Source organism: Sorex araneus, chromosome 2 (genome assembly GCF_027595985.1).
Source record: "Sorex araneus isolate mSorAra2 chromosome 2, mSorAra2.pri, whole genome shotgun sequence".
Classification (NCBI taxonomy): domain Eukaryota; kingdom Metazoa; phylum Chordata; class Mammalia; order Eulipotyphla; family Soricidae; genus Sorex; species Sorex araneus.
Window position 1 is genome coordinate 246,729,962 of NC_073303.1, and position 15,429 is coordinate 246,745,390.

At 43.1% G+C, this 15,429-nt stretch overlaps 2 protein-coding genes across 2 annotated transcripts; both read left to right on the forward strand.

Moving 5' to 3' along the window:
• Nucleotides 1–2,311: 2,311 nt before the first annotated feature.
• On the forward strand, nucleotides 2,312–3,238 carry LOC101551410 (olfactory receptor 7E24-like). Its single transcript, XM_055129414.1, has one exon. It carries the CDS (start codon nucleotides 2,312–2,314, stop codon nucleotides 3,236–3,238), a length of 927 nt encoding a protein of 308 aa, XP_054985389.1.
• Nucleotides 3,239–10,631: 7,393 nt separating this feature from the next.
• Nucleotides 10,632–11,561, forward strand: LOC101551682 (olfactory receptor 7A10-like). Its single transcript, XM_004615039.2, has one exon. It carries the CDS (start codon nucleotides 10,632–10,634, stop codon nucleotides 11,559–11,561), a length of 930 nt encoding a protein of 309 aa, XP_004615096.2.
• The last annotated feature ends 3,868 nt before the right edge of the window (nucleotides 11,562–15,429 follow it).

Below are 15,429 nucleotides of genomic sequence, written 5' to 3' on the forward strand. Positions count from 1 at the left end.
ACTGTTCTCTGTAGACTCACCCACAACATGTGAGCGCTGTCACTGTACACTTGAGTATTTGAGTTGAGTATTTCACAGTTTAGCTGAGTATATCACAGGCAAAGATAAAAACACAGGATTCCTATTTATTCTTTGAAGCAATATTGGCTACATGAGTTCAAATATTTCTGTATTTTGGTGATTGATTACCTTACACCATTTAATTTTTAATTTTTATTTATTTATTTTTTGCTTCTTTAAAATTTTTTTTATTGAATCACTATGTGAAAAGTTACAAAGATTTCAGGCTTAAGTCTCAGTGATACAATGCTCAAACACCCATCCCTTCACCAGTGCCCATGTTCCACCACCAGGAACCCCAGTATACCTCCCACCCCACCCCCACCCCCCGCCTGTGTAGCTGATAATTTTCACTTTACTTTGATTACATTCAATATTTCAATATAAAACTCACTATTATTATTTGGAATGTCCCTCCCAAAATTGAACCTGCTGAAAAGGCGGTATTTGATAATTTGTTTTCCCTTGCTGAGAATGAAGAGATATGAGGTCGCATGGCCACTATCACGCAAATTGAAATTGGATTTCTGTATCTTAGTAACTAAGTCCAGGGAAATTTCTGCCAAAAATTGCATCATTGCAAGCTCGTACCTCTGTTTAGTGGGCCTTATAAGATGGCGGTCGCCACGCCGCCCCCTGGAAAAGAAAAGCCGAGAGAGAAAAACCTTTCCCCTCCTGGGGCGTCATGGAGCCGAGGCTTAGTTCACAGTCTGGGCCTCCAGACTGTTTCTGCAAGAAGCTGCTTGGTGCCGAGAATAATTAGATGGCCTCTGGGATCATGGGCTTTCAGCAACGGCTACCTTACACCATTTAAAGCTCTTTCTGTATACTAACAAATTATGGGAAAGTCGATTTTATCTTATTTTATTTTGGGTCACACCCTGTGATGCTCAGGGGTTATTCATGGCTCTACACCCAGGAATTACTTCTGGTGGTGCTCATGGGACCCTATGGGATGCCAGGAATTGAACCCAAGTCAGTCATGTGTTTGGTAAACGCTCTACCTGCTGTCCTATTGCTCTAACCTCTGGGAAGCCAGTTTTAGACCTTAGCAGAATACTCAGCCTTCCCTTTCTCTCCCTAGGTCTCTCCCTTGAGCTATAGGCGGGGTGGGGGCATATATCAAGTGGATAGGACTCAAGAAGAGTTACTCCATTTAGGAACTGCTTAAATCTAATATGTATACACAATGATGAGGTTCTGATGAGGACCTCCAGATGTACAGCCTACAGAACAACTCTGGATTAGAGAACTAACACAAAATATTTCTTTAAAAATATCTATGGGGGTTGGAGTGATAGCACAGCAGGTAGGACGTTTGCCTTGCATGCGACCAACCCGGGTTCATTTCCTAGCATCCCGTATGGTCCCCCGAGCACCGCCAGGAGTAATTCCTGTGCATCGTCAGGTGTGACCCTAAAGGCAAAAAAGAAAAAAATCGATGGACTTTTAATTAATTTCCACAAGTTCCTGAGGCACACTTTAGCCATTTATATTCCACATATTGCAGCCTTCGGTAATTTTTATTTTTTCAGAATAAATGAATGACTGAATGAATGATTTTTAAGAAGTCTTTTTATAGGGTTGGCTATAGTGAGGAAGGAACTAACTTGCTTTGCCACTTGACAAGGGCACTTGTCAACCCAGGTTCAATCTCTGGCTTCTCATATGGTCCCTCGGAGGAATACCAAGAGATATCCATGAGTTCAGAGCCAGGGGTAACCCCCAGAGACCACCGAGTGTGGCCCACAAACAAAAATGAGTAAATAAGATTAGTACTGTTATTTTTTTCAAATCAGATACATGAAGGGAATTTACTGCTTTGTGCTTGAGTAATATAAAAGACTACTAATTTATGTTCTTTAATTAGTTCTTTTTTTCTTTACAACAGATTCTGGATGTCAGATCCCTTTTATTTACTTTAAAGGAATAATGAGTATTTTGCTCTGATTTTCAGAGCTCTGATTGCTCTGATCATTGTAACCACCAACTATTTTCTGGTGTCATGTTGCTTTCCTACCATTTTTCAAAAATAAGTGCTTATAGCAACAAAGGATCGAGCAAAAGTCATTGAGAAAAGAATTCAAAGTAGAATGATTGTCACAAGAAGAGCTATAGCTTCGAGTGGATTGTAACTCAAGAAGAGTTACTCCACTTAGGAACTGCTTCAACCTAATATGTACACACAGTGATGAGGACCTGTATATTTGTTAATTACTCTCGTTTATTTATCCAAAGGTGTCTCTGCTTCATGGACCCACACAATGGAACAGGGGCCGTGGAATTCCTCCTCCTGGGACTCTCTGATGATCCACAAGTCCAGCCTCTCCTCTTCTGCCTCTTCCTGTCCATTTACCTGGTCACCATCACGGGGAACCTGCTCATCATCCTGGCCGTCAGCTCGGACCCCCACCTGCACACGCCCATGTACTTTTTCCTCTCTGCCCTGTCCACAGCTGACATTGGCCTTACCTCTACCACGGTGCCAAAGGTGATTTGGGACATCCACACTCAGAGCAAAATCCTCTCTTATGCTGGTTGCCTGGTGCAGTTTTCACTTTTATATATTTTTTCTTGTTTGGACAGTGCCGTTCTAGCTGTGATGGCATATGACCGTTTTGTAGCTATTTGTCACCCCCTGCACTACCCTGTCATCATGAATCCCCGCCTCTGTAAACTTCTTTTGGCGTCTGTTTTTATCAGTATTTTGGACTCCCAGATGCACTGTCTGATGATATCACTGCTAACCTTTTGTGCTCATGTGGAAATCCCTCATTTCTTCTGTGACCCTCCTCAGCTGCTGAGGCTTGCCTGTGGGGACACCTCCACTGACAGTCTGCTGATGTATGCTTTTGGTGCTATCTTTGGTGGTGTTCCAATCTCAGGGATTCTTTACTCTTATACAAGAATTGTGTCATCAGTTTCAAGAGTCTCATCCATGGGTGGGAAGTACAAAGCCTTCTCCATCTGTGGCTCTCACTTGGCCATTGTTTGCTTATATTATGGAACAGGTGTTGGTGTGTATCTCAGCTCAGCTGTTTCCCATTCTACCAGAAATGATGCACTGATATCAGTAGTATATTCCATGGTGGTCCCTATGCTGAACCCCTTCATCTACAGCCTGAGAAACAAGGAACTCCAGAGAGCCTTCCAGAAATTTCTCAGTAGAACAACTTAGTCTTAATACTTGCATGATTCAAATTATAGGATTAGAAATAATTGTAAAACCAGCCACCTGAAATCACCAAACTTGAATCTCTGATCACAAAAAAATCAATATTTTTGTGTATGTTTTCATATCTCCTAATCTACTTAGCAGAAAATTTAAAATGGCTTGTTTTAGCTCTTCCTTTATAAGAATGTAGGATATTCTGCAATGGTATGCATATCAAAAATAACCCCTAAATTATGTCAATCCTTAGAATTGTTATATTTGTCACCTATGACCAACATTTGAAATGCAGAACCACCTTTATATAAATATATGCCATTAACCATTCCTAGGATTCATTTTTATGTTCATGAAAAACAGAAGCTGATGAAATCTACTGATAAAGGTTGTATGAGAAAATGCAGGGTACTATTACTCAGTCTTGGTTGCATATAGGAAGCAATAGGTCTTATTTAAGGGGGGTACCACCCATTAGTGGTGGGGGCCACAATTACCACTCCTGGCATTGGTAGGGAACAATACAGTGTTGAGGACTGAACTCAGGGTTCTCACATGCAGAGATGCGTTCCTGCATCATAAAGCAACATTGGTGCCAAGGAGATGGCATAAACAGCGAGATACAAGCTTTTAATGGCAGAAGTGCCAATTCAAACCTCCAGATCTTCTCTGTCCCATGTGCACTATCTGGAGGGACCCCACCCTCCTCTGCCAAGGAAGAAGCTAAAAGCATGAGAGTGCTGGTGGTTGGGACACATCGACTCTCTTCTCCCCCGCCCAAAATATACATCACTCAACACAACCCAATTGGCAGAAAAAACAAGTCAGTGCCAATATTTACCCATGTGCCACTTTGTTAGGGAAAGATTTCAGGGAACATTGGAGGGGAATGACTAGTTTGGGGAGATTCTCTGAGATACTTAGATTTCAAAGTGCGTGACCTCAAAGAGGTGAAGCCTATAGACACGGAGATTCGAATATTCTCCCCCATGTCTTCCATCTTCTGTAATTTCTGTCTCGTGTGTTCACCACTGACTGTATCCTGAGTGGAGTTATTTCTCCCATATGCATGTTAAAAGTAATAACATATTTCAAATGTGTAAAATTTTGTTTTTGTGTAGTTTGGTAGACAATTACTAACCAACAGACTCATTTGATCATAAAAAATGTACCATATGATATGGAATGACTGCACTCATTTGTGCGATATAGCCAGGAAAAACAGGGCCAGGAAGACTGGTCAATAATTAGAAGCTTGGCACAGGTGTGTGTGTGGCGGGGTGGGGCTGGTGGTGGGGACACCAAGGGCAGTTAAGATAGAGAAGGGACTGGTATGACATTAATAGTTAGGAATGATCACTCTGGACTAGAGCTGAGTGTTGAAATGTGGTAAAGGGATATACATGATAAACTTTCAAACTTTCAGTATATGTACTGTAGATCATACATCCCTAAATCGGGGCACAGGGGAAAGAGAGAGAGAGAGAGACAGAGACAGAGAGAGACAGAGACAAAGAGTGACAGAGATAGCTGGATAGATAGATAGATAGATAGATAGATAGATAGATAGAGAGAGAGAGAGAGAGAGATGAGAAGAAATGTGCCTGCCAGAGAGGTGGGACGGGGGCTGGGAGGAAAACTGGGGACATTGGTGGTGGGAAATGTACCCTGGTGAATGGAGGTGGGGGCTGGAACATTATATGACTGATACCCAATCATGAACAACTGAACAACTTTGTAACTGTGTATCTCACTGTGATTTAATTGAACAAATAAATAAAATTAAGAAAGATAAAAGCAATCGGAAAAAAATGTCCCCTATATTCTCAGTTCATACAAATGGGAGTCTCCTACGTTTTCTTTTAGAGGACCTCTGAATATTGTAGCCACATGCCAATTACCAAATAGACATTGAAAAAAAATAACTGCTAATATGCCCGTTTCATTCATTTAAAGGGGAAAATACTATTTAGGACTGAATACTTATTCAAATTTAAAGAATGACTTCAGATCTCCAGTACATCAACTGCGAATTCAGTCGGTGCTAAGAAATTTCAAGAGGAAGTTTTCCTTAGAGTGAAATAGTAAATCAAAATGCCCAGCTCTTGTTATGAATGAGTTGAGAGATTTCTGGGTGAGTATAATGAATGAAAGTGCAAGAATCAGGTCATGGACAGAAAGTGTAGATAGAGCAGTCAGGAGTGTGCCTTGATGTTCTCAAGGGCGGCACTGAAGAGTTTCACCAAGTTTCACCAAGGTGAAATGGTATCACCTTGCCGCACCCCTCTCTTTACATCAATGATCACTTCCTTGTAGAATGGTGAGATCCTGGTGGTGAATCCACAATACAGCTCACTGAGGATTCTGATATACTGAGTTTGAATGCCGTGTTTGACCAAGGCTTCGATGACCGCCTCAGTCTCAACAGAACCGAAGGCCTTCTTTAAGTCGATGAACGTTAGACAGAGCGGCATCTTGAACTCTCACGAAACTTCAATGAGTTTGGTTACTGTGTGGATATGGTCTATCATGCTGAATCCTCTTTGGAACCTGGCTTACTCGCATGGTTGTCCTTCGTCTAGTGTTCTGCCTATTCTATTTAGGATGACACGAGTGAACAAGTTGTAGATGACAGACAACAGGCAGATTGGCGATAGTTGCTGATGTCGTGGATGTCTTCTACCTTCTTGTACAACAGAATGGTCCTACTGGTTTTCCACTGGGATGGAATCTTGCATTCAGACAGGTAGCGTGTGAAGAGTCAGGCCAGTGTATTGATGAGTACTGGCGGTAGATTCTTCAGGTGTTCAGGTCTGACCTTGTCCGGACCAGGTGCTGTTTGCGTCTTTACCAGCAAAATGGCGTGTCGGACTTCAGAAGGGAGAACGTTGGGAATGACATATTCATCCTGTGGAATTTGGTATGTGGGCAGGTGGACATGGCTGTCAAAGAGATCTGAGTAGAAGTCGTGAATAATTTTCTCCATTGCCTTTCTAGAGGATGTGATAGATCCATTGGGACGTCGGAGGGCAGTCATCTTGGTCTTGTAGTTGGCGAAGGACAGGCGAGCATTGCGAATACTTTTCCCGGCTTCTGCTGCACTGGCCAACACTGCTGCTCTTCTCTCTTTGAGGTCTTCCTTTATCGCATCTCTGCACAGCTTTGTGAGCTCGGACATTAGCTTGTGGTTGCCTGAGGCTCGCGCCAAACCACGTTGATGAATGAGCTCAAGAGTTTCGCATGGTCACTGGCATCAGAAGCATTCATCCATTTTGAAATAGTACATCAAAATGCCCAACTCTTGTTATGGACGAGTTAAGAGATTTTGGGGTGAGTATAACGAGTGAAAATGCAAGAGTCAGGTCATGGACAGAAAGTGTAGATAGAGCAGTCAGGTGTGTGCCTTGCATGGGTCTGACTTGGATTTGATCCCTGGCACCCTGTAGGGTCTTCTGAGAAATCTTAGGAGTTATCCCTGAGCACTGCCAGGTGTGGCCCAAAACAATTTAGAAAATTAAACGAAATGTGAGAATCAAGAATGAGTGATTCACTTGAAAGGGACTAAATGGCATGTTGAGATCTTGCCATTGAATGTGATTCAGCAATGCCTGAACCAGACAACTCTCCTGTTATCCACGGAAGCTTTCCCCAAATTCCTGCTTCAAAGTTTAAAGCTGTAGCATACCAAGCTCTCACACCAAGCAGGAAACCAAGAGCTGGTGAGTGGGTTGAGAATCAGCAGGATAGTTGATTGTCCAGCTCATTCTTCCTCCCTTTTTTGGAAAATTGGGCAACTAGGAGGAAGTGTTAGCACTGTCAACCCATTGTTCATCGATTTGCTGGAGTGGGCGCCAGTAACGTCTCCATTGCGAGACTGTTGTTTCTGTGTTTGGCATATCAAATACACCACAGGGAGCTTGCCAGGCTCTGCCATGCGGGCGGGATACTCTAGGTAGCTTGGTGGGCTCTCTGAGAGGGATGGAGGAATCGAACCCGGGTCAGCCACTCGCAAGGCAAATGCCCTACCCGCTGTGCTATAGCTCCAGTCCAGAGGAGAGTATGAAGATGAATCTCTGCACGACAAGACAAATCCACAAATCTCCAAAGTAGTTGAGTCATGTTTTGGTGGCTTGATGTTAGCACATGTTCAAGGGGATGACGTTCTCCATGGGAAACTGGATGGTGGTGATATTTAAAACCATATGGTGATATGAAAAGATTTAAAAGAATGATATTTTGTGGGACTGGAGCGATAGCACAGATGGTAGGACGTTTGTCTTGCACGCGGCCGACCCAGGTTCTATTTCCAGCATCCCATATGTCCCCTGAGGACCCCATCGGTAGTTACTGAGTACAGAGCCAGGAGTGACCCCTGTGCATTGCCGGGTGTGACCCAAAAAGCAAAAAAAAAGATATTTTGATATAAATCCACTTTCTAGTTTTCCATGTTGCACTTTCCTTACACACTTCCATGTATTACCGCCCATTTCCGCTCACACTTATTTATTTATATTATATACTGCTATTTTTTTATTTGATAAGAGGATTAAATGCATTGATCTGTCCTATTTTTGAACAAAATAAAGCGAAGTCAGAAGAACACACAGCAAGGTAGGCACTGGCCTTGCATGCAGCCAACCGAGATTTGATCTCTGTCATCCCGATCTCTGAAACCTGCCAAGAGTGTTTCCTGAGTGCAAGACAGGGAGTAATTCCTGAGTAATCTCCCTCTCTCTCTCTTCCTCTCCTCCCTCCTCTCCATCTCCCCACCTCCTCCGCTCCCTCTCCCTCTCCCTCTCCCTCTCAATGTAGTCTCAAAACTAAACCAATGTATAACAATTGAATAATAAAGCACAATTATTTGAGATTTAATGGTGTCACATGCCCATGTTTTATGAACACTCAATTTCCCACATCATTATATTATTGTGGACTTTCGCAGATGTATGCCCAAATTAAGGATTTTTCTAATAACCTGGAAAACACGTGGTGCAAGGTTTTATGTCAGACCCTGAGAATCAGTTCATGTATCAGGCATTCACAGATATTTCTCAGAGCCCCTTCCTGTTCATTGGCCTGTGCCCTGCCTCTGCTCCGAGTTGTGTTTCCGTGTGCATTGCACATTTAATGTTCACATATTTGTTTACAGAAGGAGGGGGAGAGCAAGTAACAAGGACCTAGAACGAGTCCTGGAGGCCGTTCATGCAACCCCAGAGGCTCATGCCGTTCAATAATATTTGCTTAAGGTTTGACTAGGAAAAAGCTACCATCCTTCCTCACGCATCAAACAATAACATTATTAAGACTATCTCTGAGGCAGTGATCTCAGGACTGGAGCAATAGCACAGAGGGTAGGGCATTTGCCTTGCATGTGGCCGATACGGGTTTGATTTTTTGTCCCTCTCGGAGAGCCCAGCAAGCTTCTGAGAGTATCCTGCCCACACAGTAGAGACTGGCAATTTATGGTATTTGATTTGGTGGTGTATTTGATATGCCAAAAACCAGTAACAACAAGTCTCACAATGGAGGCACCACTGGTGCCCGCTCGAGCAAACGGATGAACAACAACGGGATGACAATGCTACAGAGCTAAGACTATCTCAAGACTGAATCTTCTCTCCCTTTGACTCAGTGACCCATTCTGAGTCCAGTTAATTTCTCCAGTGAGATCTATCCAATCTCTTAGACCCATCCTAGGAGAAGATGGATTTTGGGGACATCAGATCCACCGTCATGGCAAGTCATTAGCAAAGGAATAATCATGTTTTCCCCATCACACCAATGCTTTTCTCCTGAGAAGGATTTTCCAAGGTGAGGATGGATTTGTTTTGGTAGCAATTTCCAGCTTCATCTCTTAGGATCACCAGGAGAAAACTTTTCCTTAGTCCAGAGGAATGACCCACAGGGAAATCCTATACTTAGTGGCAACAGGAAGTAGATGGCAGCGTGCCTAATGAGCAGACACAGGAACTGTAAATATCTTCTCCACTCAGGCCTCTTTTGTTTAACCTGTGCTGGGCAGGACACGATTCTTGCTCGAGAGTCGTGAGCCTTACTTGGAGACTGATGCTTCCCTTCTCGCTCTGTCCTTTGTGCTCGAGTTTGTACAAGCAACTACCCTGGGAGGGATTTGTGTTTGCACCCAGAGGCCTCCCTCTCAGAACCCCCACCTAGGTGAGTAGACATTGGCGTGTAGACCCCAGAGGGGATGGTCAGAGAGAATGAAAGGCAAGAACATTGCTCTGATGTTATCACCGAGCCCTCCTAGCCTAGCCCAGTAACCGGCTCTCACTCTTAATAGTGCTTGTCTGGAAATGGACTTTGTACACTTGTGGATTATCAACAGGCTTTGCTTTAGTGGTTAGTAAGCTGCAGTGTTTTGTAAATAATGAGATTTTATCAAATTATAATATAATTCCTACCCCCTGAGCACTTTCCTCCTGGGTGATATGTGTATCTGTAGATCTTGGGAAATGTGTGATAGTTTATATTTTGTAAGCAGCCTATCCGGCCAGCAAATTCTTTTTCTTTTTTTTTTTTAAAGGAATTATACATTTATTTTTTTTTATTTGCTTTTTGGTCACACCCGGTGATGCACAGGGGTTACTCCTGACTCTGCACTCAGGAATTACTCCTGGTGGTGCTCTGGGGACCATATGGAATGCTGGGAGTCGAACCCGGTTGGCCTCGTGCAAGGCTAACGCCCTACCCACTGTGCTATCGCTTCAGCCCATCAGCCAGCAAATTCTTAATGTGTTCCTCTAGTTTTAAGTAAAAAACTGAATTTTCACCTGTTTGTTGGTCTTTCCAAATTTCTAGTAAAAGCTCTTCGTATATGTCCTCCTCTCTACCTGCGTGCACATTTACTAAAGGCTTGCCCACGGTTGGAGATAATTAGATACATTTTTTGGCTTATATATTTTTTTTATAACTAATTGAACTAACTTTTTGTTTTTGGTCACCATTAATGAATGGCCTAGATAGCTCTTAGCAAAATATAATATTTTTGATAGAAAGAGTTTGTGAGGGGCTGGGCAATAGTACAGTGGATAAGGTGCTTCCTTGCACATAGCTGACCTGAGTTGTATCCTCAGCATCACATATGGTCCTCCATGCCCTGCCAGGGGTGAAACCTGAGTGTAGAGAAAGAAGTAAGCCCAGGAGCACAGCCAGGTATGGCACCCCCAAACAAATCAACAAACCAACAAAAAAGTGGTGAAAGGCTGAACCTGAAAAAAATTCAGCAAGACAGATAATGTACCTATATAAAGGTATAAAGGATAGATCCTTGCAAAATATTGAACTGACCTTTGACAATACATGTGAGATGTATGTGTTGAGCTCTGTGTGATGTTTATTTTAACAGGACTGTGGCTTTTTCACTTCTAGTGCTTTTCACCCCATGGAAGCAGAGAATCTCACAGGAACTATGGAATTTATTCTTCTAGGACTTTCAGAGGATCCGGAACTCCAGCCTCTCATATTTGGATTTTTCCTTCTAATGTACTTGATCACTGTGCTTGGAAATCTGCTCCTCATCCTGGCCGTCAGCTCAGACCCTCACCTGCACACGCCCATGTACTTCTTCCTGTCCAACCTGTCTTTTGCGGACATCTGCTTTACCTCCACTATCATCCCCAAGATGCTGGTGAACATCCAGACACACAGCAAAGCCATCACCTATGATGGATGCATCACCCAGATGTATTTTTTCATACTGTTTGCGACATTGGACAACTTCCTTCTGACAGTGATGGCCTATGACCGCTATGTGGCCATCTGCCACCCCCTGCACTACACAGTCATCATGAACTCTCGGCTCTGTGGATCGCTGGCTCTGTTAAGCTGGGTCATCAGTGCGCTGCGTTCCTTGCTGAACTCTTTATTGACATTGCAACTGTCCTTCTGTGCAGAACAGGAAATCCCCCACTTTTTCTGTGACCTCAAAGAAGTGGTCCAGGTTGCTCATTCTGACACCCTCCTGAACGTCACAGTGATGTATCTGGAAGCTTTGCTTCTGGGAGGTGCTCCCTTTGCTTGCATCCTTTACTCTTACTCTAAAATCATTGCCTCCGTACGCCGCATCTCCTCGACTCAGGGGAAGTATAAGGCATTTTCCACCTGTGTGTCTCACCTCTCTGTGGTCTTGCTGTTTTATGGTACAGCCCTTGGAATATACCTGAGCTCTGCTGTTCCTCATAGTTCACAATCTAACACCATCGCCTCAGTGATGTTCACTGTGGTCACCCCCATGCTGAACCCCTTTATCTACAGTCTGAGGAACAAGAACTTACAGATGGCTCTGAAAAAAGTCTTTAGGTCAAAAATTTAAAAATGGTCAGCTTTTTTTGTGATGAAAAGTCCCAGATTTCCAGTAGCCAGTAGCGGTAATGATAACTACAACTAGCATTATAAGATTTTTATAATAGCATTTGTAATATTTATCCAATTTTATCATTCTAATGATCTTATCTCAATATCCATATAAATTAATTTGATTCTTTCCATTCAGCTTTCTTTTTAATTCCTAAGAAGATTTTGGATCTTGTTTTGCATTTTAAGATCTGTCTTGTTTCATTTTTCCCAAATATTTCTATTAAAATTTGTCATTTACAATTATAGTTTATTTATTTAAAATAATGCATTCAAATGACAGTGACAATACTAAGTATGTTTTACTGAGTTTCCTTAGAATAATAACAACACACTTTTGGAAAAATTATAATTTGCAAACTGTTCATATAACAAAGGCAAAAATCCAACATAAGTGTTTCACTTTATTTGATAACCCCTTTATCTTTAGCTTCAGGAGCCAAGACATTCTGAGGTCTCTAAAGATTCTTGTTAGGAGAAAAACAGTTTTCACTCTCCTGAAATATTTTTCAGTTGTCCCTAGGTGAAAATTTCCTAATTTTTCAGGTATTAAAATATATATATAAAAAAAGGAATTTTTAATTCTTTTCTCACCATAATTTAATAGTGACTCTTGCTACACCATTTTAATTATATTTTTTGGAATTTTCAATACTTAATATCAACTGCTAAGTATCATGTATGATGTATCACTGTCATCCATTGTTCATCGATTTGCTCGAGCGGGCGTCAGTAATGTGTCTATTCAACCCTGTCGCGTGCTAGTGTAGTCCAATGGCCTATTGGGGGCTCTTTCAGGATCAGGAGAATAAAGACAGTTGTTGTTACCGTTTTTGGCATATCGAGTATGCCACGGGTATCTTGCCAGGCTCTGCTGTGTGGGCGGGATACTCTGGGTAGCTTGCTGGGCTCTCTGAGAGGGATGGAGGTTTTTGGGGAGGCCTCTAATCACCTTTACAGGTGTTCCCAGTCTATCGAATGTAAGCTTTTGGTCAACTGGCATGTTGTAACGATCTGCACACTGACAAACAGAAACCTGCCTGAGTCTCTGGATAGCACCTGAGACATATGTAGCCACAGGAGACCGCAAGTTTTGGAGATTCCAAATTTTGGAGACCCCAAATTTTATCCAGAAAAAGGGATGGTGATCCAAAGTAATGCATAGGTCAAAATTGGAAATAACCAAACCATGTAGAAGCCTTAAATCAACCACAGAGTGAAGCAGAGCCAAACTCTCAGTAAGTGCAGCTCAGCCAGTTTGAAAGCGCGTGCTGTAGTAAGCAGAAGACTTGGAGTTGGCTTGCTTTTAGTGCCGGGCCCGCGAGGCCAACTTGAACCTCTGCTGGAGAGAGGGAATGAGAGTTGAGTGGGCTAGGGAGGACTGCATGAAACATACGGCATACAGCAAGTTTATTGAACTTCAAGCAGGTTTACATAGTCTTATTTTAGCAATACTCAGCAGGTTACGTAAGCGGCATAAACATTATGAATCAAGCGGTGCAAGCAACTTCATTTTTGCCAATATTACTTGTTTTTCGGTTCCTTCTCTCAGTCTTGAGAAAGATGGGAAAGCAGAGGTGGCCTTGAGCACGGCCATGGCAGACGCGAGTCAATCCTCCCTTCAGCCTCCTCTCGTGTCCAGCTGCCAGATCATGGTGGCCCTTCAACTTTTCTCTCGAGGCAGGTCGCCAGAGCATGGTGGCCCTTCGACCCCCTTTCCAGGCTGGTCGCCAGAGCATGGTGGCCCTTTGGCCGCCTGTCAAAGTTGGCTGTCAGGGCATGGCTCGCCTCATGCCAAGTTTCTCCATACTCATTCCCATTTACAAGAACTAAGGTAGGGGGTGCCTAGGCTTCCCACGTACTCAGTCCCCGTTTACAGGGACAGAGGTGGGGGGTTTCCAGGCCCGTCCCCAATGTTTTAGGGTCCATGTTATGTGGGAAATGCTTGGACCATTGAATTCACACTTCATGGAACTGAGATTCCCTCTCTCTGCTCACCCTAGCCGGTTGTTTGGAGTGGAATTGCTCTTTGCTGAGTGCACAGAGCTGAACTGGCTCTAAGTTCAATGTTCCAATGACACAGCTTCATTGTGGTTGAAGCAAGACCTGAACCTAATAGCTGTATTCGCCCCAAGAGTGTGTTCCTTGTGGGTGGAAGAAGGAGTACTGACTGTCAGTGCAGGCCTGCTTTCTCCTGAGCCTGCTTTTGCTTGCTTGACTGGCTTGCTCGCTCTTTCTTTTTCTTTCATTCTTTCTTTTGTTGTTGTTGTTGTTTTTTGGATCACACCCAGAGATGCTTAGGGGTTACTGCTGGCTCTACACTCAGGAATTACTCCTGGCAGTGCTTGGAGAACCATATGGGATGCCAGGAATAGAACCCAGGTAGGCCACATGCAAGGCAAATGCCCTACCCGTTGTCCTAGCTCTGGCCCCTTTTCTTTCTTTTCCTTCTTCCCTTCTTTCTTTCTTTCTTTCTTTCTTTCTTTCTTTCTTTCTTTCTTTCTTTCTTTCTTTCTTTCTTTCTTTCTTTCTTTCTTTCTTTCTTTCTTTCTTTCTTTCTTTCTTTCTTTCTTTCTTTCTTTCTTTCTTTCTTTCTTTCTTTTCTTTCTCTCTTTCTCTCTTTCTGTCTGTCTTCATTCTTTTTTTTTGTTCTTGTTTTTGAGTTTTGGGCCACACCTGGTCATGCTCATGGGTTACTTCTGCCTCTGCATTCAGAAATTACTCCTGGTAGGCTCAGGGAACTATATGAGATACCAGGGATCAAACATACCGAGATGCCACATGCCAAACAAGTGACCTACCTGCTGTTTCATAATTACACCCCACAAAATCATCTTGCCAACAAATTCAGGTAGGGTTGAAAGGTATTTGAAGGTAATTCAAGGACTGGCACATGCTTTGCATATGGGAGGCCTGAATTCCAGCCTTCACCATGACCCATCACAGCAGAAATATGTATATGTATGTATATATATGTATATATGTGTTATACATATATCACTTGTATCACTTGTCATCCCACTGCTCATCGATTTGCTTGAGTGGGTGCCAGTAATGTCTCCATCCATCTCTGTAGCGTCTAGTGTCATCCAGTGGCATCTGTCACTTCAGGAATACGAAGAGCCTTGAACAGTTCATTCAGGGTCTTGATGAGGAAGTCTGACCATCTCATAGGTAGGCGGCCAGGCATTCTTTTGACATCCTGTGGAATCCAGTCGGTAACAGTTCTAGTCCAATGGTCATCTGCAAATTGCATTATGTGTCCAGCCGGTCTGATTTTCGATTTTGGAAAATGAGACAGTATCCCTGAACCTCAATCGTCGACAGAGGTTGAAATTCTGGTTTCCTTCTCCCACTTGAGTCAAGTGTGATATTCCAAGCATAGCTCTATCTATTCCTCTTTGGAAGACCATAATAGCATTCTTATTCTGTTTTCATAGGGCCCAGGTCTCTGAGGCATATGTTAATGCAGAAAGAACAGTGGAGTCGAAAAGATGTGCCCGCCCAGAGACTTATAGAAATGCATCTAGACTGTAAGCTAAGCTATGACCCCATGCCGCCCGGGGATGGGGAAGGATTTTCTCTCCCAGCGCTTTCTTTCTATGGGGAAGATAGCAGCGGCAGCAGCACCAACACCCACGTGGCGTCCACCATTTTCCACTTTCCATTTTGAAATAGTACATCAAAATGCCCAACTCTTGTTATGGATGAGTTAAGAGATTTTGGGGTGAGTATAACGAGTGAAAATGCAAGAGTCAGGTCATGGACAGAAAGTGTAGATAGAGCAGTCAGGTGTGTGCCTTGCATGGGTCTGACTTGGATTTGAT